The 12,888-nt window shown below is 39.1% G+C and overlaps 1 protein-coding gene across 1 annotated transcript in view; it reads left to right on the top strand.

Moving 5' to 3' along the window:
- Positions 1-12,888, top strand: part of PREX2 (phosphatidylinositol-3,4,5-trisphosphate dependent Rac exchange factor 2) — a 1,096,481-nt gene that overhangs the window by 255,128 nt on the left and 828,465 nt on the right. Inside the window, exons 5-6 of the mRNA XM_069220299.1 lie at positions 6,874-6,978; positions 9,362-9,463. Coding sequence (XP_069076400.1) covers positions 6,874-6,978; positions 9,362-9,463 — 207 coding nt within the window. The remainder of the gene's footprint in view (positions 1-6,873; positions 6,979-9,361; positions 9,464-12,888) is intronic.

A 12,888-nucleotide genomic window follows, 5' to 3' on the forward strand; every position in this document is an offset into this window, starting at 1 on the left:
CTCTGTGGACTGAAAAATAGGCAGCGGCCCGAAACGCGGCTCAAAATGTGGCCTGTGGCAAAAATGGGCGTTCAGGACTCGGTTCGCCGATCTGACCGCGGTCCGCAAGTGGGGCGCTGCAGGTCCTTGCAGCATCACAAGAATGTTATAATAGAATGTGATGAGAAGATTCCACTTGCCATGCCTCGCGATCATCAGCGTTCCTCGTTGGCAGTTCGAACGGCTGGACAGGAGCGAGAGGTGGCTCTTTGACTTACGATGTATATTTGAATAAACCTCCTCCTGGTGTTAATTACATCTTTGCTTGTGTGGTGACTACAACATCTTTTGGCAACAAGTGATGGCGCCACCTCAGGAAGCCAAGAACCCACATAGTCTGGATTACGAAGTACAGCATGTAAGAAGAATCTCTCCCAGGATGCAATTGTGAATGGTATTATACAGAAGTGTTTTTTTTTTCCTTTCAATCATACGCTGCTTGGTCCCATTCCACTTATTGACATTTGTTGATACTTTTAATTTAATCATGCAGAATGGAGCTCGCGCTTGCCCTTGAGCACATTAATTACGTCAGACCCAGCGTGCACCCTTGGAAATACTCTGATGTTGTTTCTATGTTGCTACACAATATTCTTCAGCCTTAGGTAGTACGCCCTATCCCTTGACATGGACGCCTTTGTTGTCTAGTTGCCTAGCAACACTGCTCAACAGCGTGTTCCCTAGTGAAGCCTATTTATTTTAAAATGAAAAAAATATATATTGCTCTTCTAATCGAGTGCTCTTGACTTGCAGGCATCTTCAACTATTCAAGGACATGCACATTGCTCTCCAGCATAATCTTTTGTTTATGTGCTCTTTTTGCCCGTCAAGCCTGTGTGTCAGCACACAGTGACATGCACACCTGGCTATTTATTACTAACACTAATTGGTGCTGGCGTTACACGGGTTATATTTTCTGTAACAGCAAACAGCACTGGCACACACAGCTCGCACTTCAGGAGTTTAGTTATTAGCAGTAATTCCTACATTGGATGTATATGTTTTCTGGAGAACTATTTACAAGTTGCATAAAGTACTTTTAATGTTTCCTTGGAAATAAAAAACAACTGTTTGGTATTTTATCCTATCCGGACACGTCTTTATATGAAGTTATGCAGTCTGTAAATACACCTTCACCATTTTTGGAGACTGCAGGCAATCCTGGAGTCCCCTGGAAACAATGGTTTTATGCATTTGAAATGTATCTGGGAGCAATAGGAGCGTCGCATTTTAGACCTGAAAGAAAAACATTTTTGCTACTGCATTCATTTGGCTTTGAAGGTCGTGAAACTTTCAAATACTAAAGAAACTAGCTACAAGATTTGATGTACAACCCAGTCTAGTCATTCTCCGTCATAAATTCTTTCAAAGAAAACAAATGCAACATGAAAAAGTTGGTGACTAGATCAGTGTGTAAAAGGAACTTTGCTCCCAATGTGAATTTGGTACGTTTCATGACTAACTAGTAAGAGATCAGTTCATCGGTCATTGTTCCGATAAACACAAGCAAAAATTACTGACTATGGCAGATCCTTCGTTAGAAGGAGTTATTAAAATTGCTAAAAGTATTGAAGTGGCACTACCTTCTCTCAGAGCACTTGTGGTGTATACTACGGAGAAAGAATGTTTTAACACTGTGTGTAACCACCAATCACGGCATAAAGACAAAAATAGTCGGCAAAAAGTTTTTTTTAAATGCTCCAATATATTTTTTAGATGTGATAATCTGCCACATAACAAGGAAAGTAAAGGGTATCTTGCTAAATTAGTTTCATGTCAGAAGTGCGGCAAAATAGGCCATTTCCCTAAAGTTTGTCAAAGCAGTTGTGACAAAAGTACAAAAGTCAATTGTGTAGTTGATGACAATGAATATGTTGAAAAACAACGAGTAAAACAGTTCCAAGATATGATTGTGGTTGTAACTGAAGAAGATGTGATTAAAGGCTCCCCGAGTGAATGTGTAGATCCCTATGTGGATATTTGGGTAGGGGATAAAACATTACATTTCTTGGTAGACTCAGGAGCTTGCATAACAATGGTGACTTCCGATTTATCCTATAAGAAATGGAGTGATCGCCAGATGTTCCCACCTGACAGGGCCCCTGTGTCAAATGAAGGCCGGAAAATTTAATTAGAATGGTATAATGAGGATATCTTAGAATTTAAAGGACATATGATTCAAGGCAAAATTTATGTAACTGTGAAGAGGCTCAACATTTTGGGTTGATTTCATCAGGGTTTGTTTGGGATGGTACTGAAACCTGGGGCAAACAGACAGGTGGTAGTAATCAAAGATTGGCCGCTGTATGAGGTTTTGGAAAATTCATTTTCTAAAGTATTCTCTAAAGATCTAGGTCAAATTGTGAGGTTCCAGCACAGGATTAAAGTAAAACAAGATGCCATTGCGTTAAAGCACGAAATCAGATCTGTGCCGTTAAGCGTTAAGGAAGACCTCAAACTACAGTTAGATAAATTACAAAAGATGGGTGGGATTGAACCAATTGAATCTAGTGTGTGGCTGTCTCCCCTTGTAATAGGTCACAAACGAAATGGTCAGATGTGCCTATGCACAGATCTGATGAATCTTAATAAGGAAATCTGAGTGGACTCATTTCCATTACCCCGGATAAGTGATCTTCTGGGAGAATTGAGAGGTGTGGAATGGTTTTCTGAGATTGACCTGGCATCCGCATACCATCAAGTGGTGTTAGAAGAAAGTTCAAGGAGTTACACAGTGTTTAACTCACCATTTGGTACCTTTCAGTTTTGCAGGATGCCATTTGCTTTGGCATCAGCAGCCTCTGCTTTTCAGCGCATTATGCAGCAATTGTTGGAAAAGGTTCAAGGGGTCCTGGTTTTTCAAGATGATGTCTTGGTTTTTGATAAACATTTAGGTGAACAAGACAAGGTGCTCAGGTCTGTACTTCACATATTTGAGAATAATGGAGTAGTAGCAAAGAAGGCAACATGCAAATTCTGTAAAATAAATATTGAGTTTTTGGGTCACAGTATATCTTGTTAGGGTATTAGCCATAGACCTGGTCTTGTCAAGGTGGTGGTGGAGTGTCCCAGCCCTAAGAACAAAGAGAAACTATGCTCATTTATTGGTCTTTGTGAATTATATGCCAGATTTATATTGGGCTATGCCACTAGAATGAAATGTTTAACTAATATGTTAAAAAATAAGTTGAATTTTGAATGGTATAAAAACTGTCAAGACATGTTTGACTTAGTCAAGGCAGAAATGACAGCTGCCAAAGCTTTGAGTGCCTATGATCTACAATTAACATGCACTATCACAGTAGATGTTAGTAAGTATGGGTTAGGAGCAGTGTTGATACAAAAGAGCTCAGAAAGGGAGGTCACCATCAGTTTTGCATTGCAGGTTTTCCATGAATCAGAATCAAATTATTCTGTCATTGAGAAAGAGCTCTTGGCATGTTACGGGGTGTGTGAAAAATTCAGGAGTTACATATGGGGAAGGAAGTTTGTCATACAAATGGATCACAAACCACTGGTCTATATATCGAATGGTGGCAAATTAAATACTCAACCCCACATATTGCTTGTGTAACCACTAAATTGTTACAATATGAGTTGCAAGTTAAGCATACCCCAGGAAGAGATAACATGAGAGCTGATTTTTATCCAGATTGCCTATTACTGACCAAGAGGTGTTAGACCCAGAGGAAGATAAAGAGAATTCCTTTATAGCATCAGTAGATATGATGCAAACCATGGCATGCAGTGGACAGAGTGGAAGACAGCTTGTGAGGAGGATGTGGTTTTGACCAAAATAAAATAATTTATTGTTAATGGGTAGCTTAAAGAGAGAAATTTGGTTGGGGAGATTCAACCCTTTTCCAATTTGGCAGAGGATCTCTTCATTGAAGATGGGGTGGTGATGACAAATGACAAATGGGTTCCTCCTGACACAATCCAAATTTAATTGATAAGGAATTCTCATGATGGTCACTTGAGTTGTACCATGGCAAAGAGAAAGATCAGAGAACATTATTGGTGGCCATCCACGGATAAGGAGGTGGAAGCGGTAGTGAAAAACTGTATGGTATGGAGCAAGGCTGATAAAGGACTGAAAGTAGTAACACCCCCTTTGTAACCTGTAGACATCCCAGAAAGGCCATGGATGACAGTTGAAATTGACATGGTGGGCCCGTTCAGTTTTATCTCACACCATTTCCACTATGCTTTTGTCCTCATGGACTACCATAGCAAATGGCCTGATGTTTTTTTTCCATGTTCACTACAAGCAATGCTATGACATTTTTAAAGGATATTTTCATGAGGGAAGGTTTTCCTGAAGCCATTATTTCTGACAATGGTGTGCAGTTCGTTAGTTATGAAATGGAGATGTTCTTGAAACAGTCAGGCATTAAACATTTAAAGAGTTCACTGTACCATCCCCAAACCAATGGTTTGCTAGAAAGGATGAACACGGTAGTGGGTGATTGTGTTAAGTGGGCCAAAAACAACAACTTTGACACAGAAGATGCAATGAAGTCCATGTTATTGTTTTATCACACTATTACACACTCTTTTACTAAGGTTTACCCTTTTGAATTGCTAAGAGGACGTAAATCCACATCCATTCTATATCCGGCATGGCTATTCAAATTAGGGAAAAGAGAAATTGACTCAAATGGGGTGGATAATTCGGATATGATTAACAGGGTGTTACGAGGCCAAGAGTTGATGAAAAGCAGATTTGATGTCAAAAAGTCCACAAGATGTGTATGTTTAAGTCCTGGTGATGTGGTTTGTGTGAAGAACAGTACATTTGTTAAAAAAGGGGATAAGAGTTTTGGTGATCCGGTGAGGGTAAAAAAAATATGTGGCAATGCTGTAATTGTGGAGGGTGGACATTGGTGGAACAAGGCGAAAGTAGTATAGGTACAAGGAGGTAACCCCACACTTGCAAGTGATGTTGAGAAGACACACCAGAAGGTGGAACCTACTGTCCAATGAGTTGAAAAAAGAAGAAATGCGTTTATGTAGATCGACACGGAGAAAACATGTTCCATGGAATTTGAAATAATGTGTATGTTCTGTCAAGCCATTTGATATATTACTTTAGGATTGGGGACAAATCAGCTGCAAATGTCGAGTGTTTTCATCATTTTTCTTTAGTTATTTATTTTAGTATTAATGCTTATTTTATTAGTTGTTTATATTTATGCATTTCAAATGTTGTTTATAAGAAAAGGAGGTAATATGTTATACTCTATATGTGTTTTATAAATGTAGAATGTTATAAAAGAATGTGGTGAGAAGATTCCACATCCCTTGCCTCGTGATCGCCAGCGTTCCTCGATTGGCAGTTGGAGTGGCAGGACTGGAGTGAGAGGTGGCTCTTTGACTAATGAGATATATTTGAATAAACCTCCCTCTGGTGTTCATTACATCCTTTCTTGTGTGGTGACTACAACACCCCATAACCTAGTTTATTAGACTTTGAAAACAACTATTAGAAGACCACTTTCAGCTATGACAGTGGTGCTTCCTCAATCGCTGCTGTTACAGCCGAGGAAATGTGAGGCAGCCAAATACAACCAGAGCAGGGGGTGTAGTATCAGAATATCATTTTGTCCGAATTTAATTTTGTCTTAAATATAGTCTACAACAAATATGCCCTGTTGCAGATAATAAAAAATCTACAGCAAAGGTTACAATATTTTTGTTAGCAGGATACTTAGGAATACCCTCTTTCATAAATTATGTGTCCTAAAGTTGTCTACCAAATTATGCCCCATATAAATAAATTATAAAAAAATCCACATCCAACAATTTTTATGTCAGATGATAATTCTCTATACCAGTGGTTCGTAACCTGTGGTCTGGGGACTCCAGGGGGTCCAGCAAAGCCTTCTGAAAGGGGCCGCAGCTGCTTAGAATATTAATTAATATTAACACATTAATAAAGTGTATAGAAATAAAGAAGCAAAATGTTAAATTAAACATTTTAAAACATATAAATGTGAAGGAATTTGAAATTAGTAGCTAAAAACTAAGTTGCTATTCTCAGATTGATGTGTGGGAGCAGTGGAAATGCATCAATCAGAATTTAGTATGGACAATGACTGGCTTGAATTGAATTTAGAAAAGCTTAGAAAAGTTTTAGAGAAGATTGCATTTGTTTGTACATTAAATAAGGAGTTCATCATTTGTCTTTTTGTTTGTTGAATGTTCATTTCTGCCTTTTCGTGTATTACTTCAAATCTGGAAAATGCTTAGCTGGGCTCCTCGCCTCCCAATAATGACTCAGTGGGGTCTTCGGATTCCAGTAATCAATCAGTGGGAGACCCCTGGTTTCAGTAATGATTAAAGGGGAGTCCATAGAAGTCAAAAGGTTAAGAACCACTGCTGTATACAATATTCTGGAATAGAGTGGATCAGGATCACAGGTGTCTGCCGCTGTGGCTGTTACGGCAACTCTGCAATTACATCTGAAAATGATAGAGGTAGTCAAGCATAATCCGAGTGGAGAGCAAACCTGCAACATGGGAAACTGGGGGTCCAGCCCCATGCACACAGTCAAAGAAGATCAGGACTATGATGTCTGGGTCACGTTTTTCATTTAGATTTTTTTGATTCCTTCATCCACATAAAAAAAAGATTTATTAGTCTTCCCAACATTACAGCCTATACAAGTAACCCTGCTAGTAAAGGCTTAATCATGCCTAATACTAGCATTGTCGTAGCTCAATAAATGTTTGTTGATTTGGACCTAATTAGAAACTATGTGACAATTTGTGTATACTAAATACCATCAATGAAACTGGCTAACAATGCTTGTGTGTTTTATTTCCACAACAGAAAGACAGATTTCGAATTTATGATGAATACTGCAGCAACCATGAAAAGGCACAAAAACTTCTCCTTGAGCTTAACAAAATAAGAACAGTGCGGACATTCCTTCTGGTAAGGAGCATTTGAGTTACCAAAGTGTGTATGTGAATTGAAAATGTTAGCTTTGCAGTTTGGCGTCCCTGTTTGGGTGATGAATGATGTTTCTACTTGTGGGCTAACAGGGTACTCACATGTGGTATTTAGATGAATATTTGTAACAGATATATATGCGCAGTTTTGTGGGGCTTTGCTTATGGCTTGACAATTAAGGGGTATTGTTACCTTTAAAGTGCCCACAAGCTCTAACCAACAGATATTGGGGAGGGGAAATAGGAAATGAGTGAAGCCACTGGCATTAGTTGCAAATTGCAGGTTAGAAATGGCTAAAAAGTTATGTAGCCAAATCTATTAATTTAATCTACATTGTTCAGTGGAATGCTTTGAATCTGAGAGTTGTTGCTGTTTGAGAGTTGCACACTCAGTAAGGAAACAACGGTTGCAATTAATGTTTTAAATTCTCATACTTGGGTTATTTTTTGACCCCTGTCCAAACTATGATATTTTTCTAAGGAGGGAAATAACATTTCTCCTTAACCCTTACCAACCATTACACAACTTGATCAAGTACTGGACCAAAAGAAAAATTCATTTTACGGACCACCGGAGCCGTACAACAGTAGCATGTCTTGTATGTAGCTTGAGCACTCCTGACATCTCATAACACTACTTTGCCTCACCACATGCAGTATCTGATTCTGCTTCCCTTACAATCCTGCTGATTGCCTGCATCATATCTTAATCCACACCATCCAGGTTCAGAGATTTTAACTTTTTAACTCTCACAGTAAACAAATGAGTCATGTAAGTCATATATGCCTTCTTTAACTACATTTATAACAAACGCCTCAATTTCTGAAATCTTTTACTATGTATCTCAGGTTTCGAACTATTACATTTCTGTGTGGTCTGTAATGTACCCTTGTCCCCCCATCAGTTAGCTCATTTTCACAATCATTGCTATTTAGATTTAATCGCACTGCTTTGTTCACCTGAAATTCTCAACATTTTAATCTCAGCTATACCTCTTATAACTTAATTGCTGTTTTACCTGTAACACTCTAACCTGTATCCCACATACTGTATATTGGATAAAACGATAACACTGTAATTACTTTTTCTGCTAACATCTCCATTTTCATTGCCACACTACTGCCATAGGATGGAGGGGATCACAGGTATTACTCAGTAGGATACCACTCTCCCTTTCTTCATCTGAACCAAGATCACCTATAACCTATTCATTGGCCGCATTATCCAACTTAAAAACCACAATTGGACTTTCTTAAATGTCTCTTCAGTCATCTGCCACACGTCATTCATCTACAACTGCTTTCAAACATCTGAATTGACCACTAGAGCCTTGTTGTAACTTGAAGGATTCCAAACAGCAAAACAGCCAACCCACACTTAGTATGTCTCAACTACTGCATCCAAATGCACCACAGGGCATATTCCTTGTGGTGGAAGCATCACCATCATTTACAGGTACTTCATTATCCATACTCTCCCAACATATTTCCTTAATGCACCAACATTTCCATCCACTATATGAAGTGGGTGAACCTCTATAAATCCTTTCCAAGGGCGTAGCTTGGTCATTAAGATTGGGGGGGGGGGTGAGCTTCAAATTTCTGAACAATCAGGCTGGCACATAATGTTAAACTACATTATACGACAAACAGGGTTCATGGGAGGGGCCTAAGGGTCAGTGGAAAGGGAGAGGAATGAGGAGTGATAGGAGAACAGAAAGAGAAAACACACTATTTTGAAGTAACCAACATTTTTGAGGACTTTCAAAACAGGAGAAAGCGTGTGTGTATGTGTTTTTGTCAGTGCGTGCATCTAAAAAATCCTGATGAAATCCGACAGACCCCTCACCACACCCAACTGAAAGCACATGGACCCAACTATTTATCAGAAATTACATTTATTAGGGGGGGTGTAACACCCCAAACACCCCCATGTAGCTGTGCTCCTGATCCTTTCTGTCTGTTTTTTGATTCCGTGGTGCTAGTCGTTGCTATGCAGATGGATAGAGAGCATATTTATATACAGTGTTTGTTGCATTTCAGTCCATTTGGGTAAGAACCCTACTATTGAAACTGGTTGGATTTTTTAAATCGCTGAAACAAAAAGCTAAGCACTTCTCTGGTACCCTCACCCCAAGCTTTGCTTTATGTTCTGCTGACAATAGGAAATTTGACCACTTGTAACCACGTTATAATATACATGCTTAATTGATTAAGAGTATATGTAATGCATTAATATCGGGAAATAATTATCGTTCTGTGTTTGCTTAAGAGGGTTTGGGTTTTGCACGATGACAAGTCACAATGTTGAATAATGGCTATTCTTTCAAGTTTCTCTAAATCCATTTTCTGTTTTTCTGCTCCAGAACTGCATGCTGCTAGGAGGTCGAAAGAACACTGATGTGCCACTGGAAGGATATTTAGTCGCACCTATTCAGCGGATATGTAAATATCCACTGCTTCTAAAGGTAATTTATGCTGGATTTTCCTTGGAGGCTGGTTCATCATGCTTTTATTTACCCTTTAGGACAGATTGAAAAGTATTTTTTTTATTTCAAGAGTGCTTTATTGGGATTTTATACAATAGAAAAATTAACTAACATAAATGAATAGAAACAATACATTGTATGGTACCATCAAATCAAGTGGGGACAGTAGTTCAGGATATAAGTAAGGAGTCGGTCCACATTTATAAAAGTAGAGGGTAGAGTTAAGTGTTTTTGTTTGCAATGGTGAGGTTAAATAGTGTATGTATTGTGACGGAGCGGTTTTTGGTATTGTGGTGAATGAAAGAGTAAAAAAGCGAAGATAAAAGAAAAGAAAGAGAAGGTGATAGGGAGTGAAAAGTAGGGAATTCATGGGGGTGGTGAGATAGGTAGTGAGAGGAGGGGGTGGGTGAGTGGGGAGAGGTTGGGAAGGTGGGAGAATGAGTGAGTGAATGCATGAATGATCGAGTGATCAGATGATCGAGGTTACACAGTGAAGTGAGACATAAAGTTGTCTAGTTTGCACCAGAGTTTACCATTCGTCATTGGTGTTGTCTTCAAGTGTACGTTTAGTGAGTTACAGGCAGTTCTGGTGAATTGGACCCATTCCCACCATATGTGGGGGGATGGTTTGGATGAGTCTTTCTATTAATTGAGGATAACTTTTAGGCCAGTTGCGACTAGAATGTCCCATACCAGACGGTCCTTTTTGTTTAGTGACTGTTTAATGTCAGTGGATAGGATGCCCAGTGTAATAGAGGCTAGAGTAGGAGTCTATATGAAGTATTTGAGATATTGTATTACTGATGTCCTTCCATAAATTTTTGGTGGAGGTGCACTCCATTAGCATGTGTTTTAAGTCTCTTGTTTCCTTCTCACAGCTCCAGCATGTATCGAAGGATTGGAGGCCTAGTTTATAAAGTTTAGTTGAAGTCCAGTGGGCCATATTGGCAAGCCAGTATCTACTTTGTGCTAGTGATGGAGTTATTGTGTTGGAAGCGAGGTTACTCCAGGACAATGGCCAGTCCAGTGAGACCTTTGGAGTGTTGTTGGAGTCTGATTGTAGAGTTTCACACTTGTCTTGTGTTGAAAAAAACTGCTACTGAATTGGTGGCGGGTTAAACCTTACAAATGCACCTGTCTTGGACTACCATAAATATTAAAACTCTGTGAACTATATTGTCGCCCAATATCTATGGCATACCTGTGCACAAATCACGCCACCTGCCACCACAGGGGCAATCCTGAAAGGATTACATGCAAAAAGATATGGATAGTGCACCACTGTGCACAGTCAGTAAAGTCCAGTAACACAACGTTGTCTTTTAAAAATCGTAATTTTTTATTATTGCTTTTTCTTGAACAAACAAACAATCAGCCAACGCGTTTCGTCCTACACAAAAGGACTTCTTCAGGGCTTATATTTGCATGGTCTTTAAATTAATTGTCTTTCCATATTATTGGAATTAAATGTCCAACCTATTATTACCCATAACATAAGGGATCAGCCATGTCCGTCCCGGTCAGCAAAGAAAGTAAACTATGTCAGTAGTTATTGGGATTGGATGGGTCTTTCCCTTCTTTAGGTATAACAGAGTCCTCAACAGAGCCAGTAGAGGAGAAGTGGGCAAATAAGTCTTCTAAGTGAGTGATTAGAGAGGTACCCCAAGTTTGATAGAATGACTCTGGGAATCCATCTGGGCCCTGAGCCTTCATGGCTTTCATTGTTTTGATCACATTTATGATTTATTTGCAAGAAATCAGTTGTTCTAGTGATTCCTTTGTTGATTCATCTAGCTTAGTTACATTAATTTTGTTGACGTAGCTTAAGCATATGTCATAAGACGTATTATTACTTGTGGAGTAAAGGGTATGGTAATATTTTTCAAATGTATTTAGGCTGTCCTTCTTATTTGTCGATGTGACACTATGGGCCTGATTCTAACTTTGGAGGACGGTGTTAAACCGTCCCAAAAGTGGCGGATATACCACCTACCGTATTACGAGTCCATTATATCCTATGGAACTCGTAATACGGTAGGTGGTATATCCGCCACTTTTGGGACGGTTTAACACCGTCCTCCAAAGTTAGAATCAGACCCTATGTTCGTTATAGAGGTTATTCTAGTGTTCTGAAGGGTCTGTTTTATATAAGATGCAAGTATTTTGCCAGCTTTATTACGTCCACAGAAATTGATGCCTTTGCATTTTTAGACTATTAGGTGGGCTTTGTTACTCAGAATCTTGTTGTATTCATATTAATGTTTAATTAGATTGTTTAATTGAGTTTTGTCTTTGGTGCATTTGAGATCTTCCTCTAATGCTTTTATTTTTAGTTCTAGTTGGTCTAAGGTTTTGTTGTCTAGTTTGTTTTTCTTTGACTTAAGTTTAATCATGTGCCCATGGATAGTGCATTTCAGGGCGTCCCACATGATTTGTGCATTCAGATCAGAAGACATATTGAGTTCTATGTATTCATCAATCTCTTTAGTTTATTATTTCCTTGAAGGAGGGTTCCTCCGTGATGAGGTTGTTCATTCTCCATGTTTTTGATCCTTATGTATTGCAAATGATATTGTAGAGTAATGAAATACAGGCATGGTCTGAGACTAGGATTGGTTCAATGGTTGGGGAAAAGGTTGCTGGGATGCAAGTTATGTCAATAAAGATATAATCGATGCGAGAGAATGTATTGTGTGGATTGGAGAAAAATTAGTAATCTTTCCCTGTGGGATTGAATAATCTCGACATGTCTTTAAGTTTGAGAGAATTGCACATATTTAGCATTTGTTTATGGGGTTTGTCGGGTTTAAATTGACATGCAGAATTCCTGTCATGAGTGGCATCCTAGGGTAAATTGATATCGCATCTTAGAATCATTCTGCAGTTGGGAGGTAAAGTTGAGAGCTTTTTATTGAGATGAATGAAAAAGGTAGGGTTGTTGTTATTGAGGACATAGATGTTCATGACTATAATTTTAGTGTTGCCCCTCTGTAATTTAGTAAGGAGCCATCTGCCTTTGGTGTCTACTTCTGAGGACAGGTTAGTGAGGCCAGAGGCTTTTGAGATAAGGGTGATCAGCCCATTTTTTTGTTTGTGGCTATGGCACATGATAAGTCACTAACTCATGCTTTTTAGGAGGATTGCCTGTTTCATGGCCACCTCGGTTTATTGAAGGAGAAGGCGGTCTCCCTTACATTTGTATGTATAGCCTAACATTTTCTGTCATGTGGTTAGGTGATTTAGACCCTTGACATTAAGGGAGAGTATTTTTATGTTCTGCTTTTTTGTGGGAGGTGAGTCTTCTCATTGTTGAAACCAGCTAAACGGCAGTTATTGTTTACCGGTGAGGTGGGGCACTGGGGGGTGCACAGGTGGCTTTGAAGGGATGGCATGGGTGAGGGGAA

This window comes from Pleurodeles waltl, chromosome 2_2 (assembly GCF_031143425.1).
Source record: "Pleurodeles waltl isolate 20211129_DDA chromosome 2_2, aPleWal1.hap1.20221129, whole genome shotgun sequence".
Lineage (NCBI taxonomy): Eukaryota > Metazoa > Chordata > Amphibia > Caudata > Salamandridae > Pleurodeles > Pleurodeles waltl.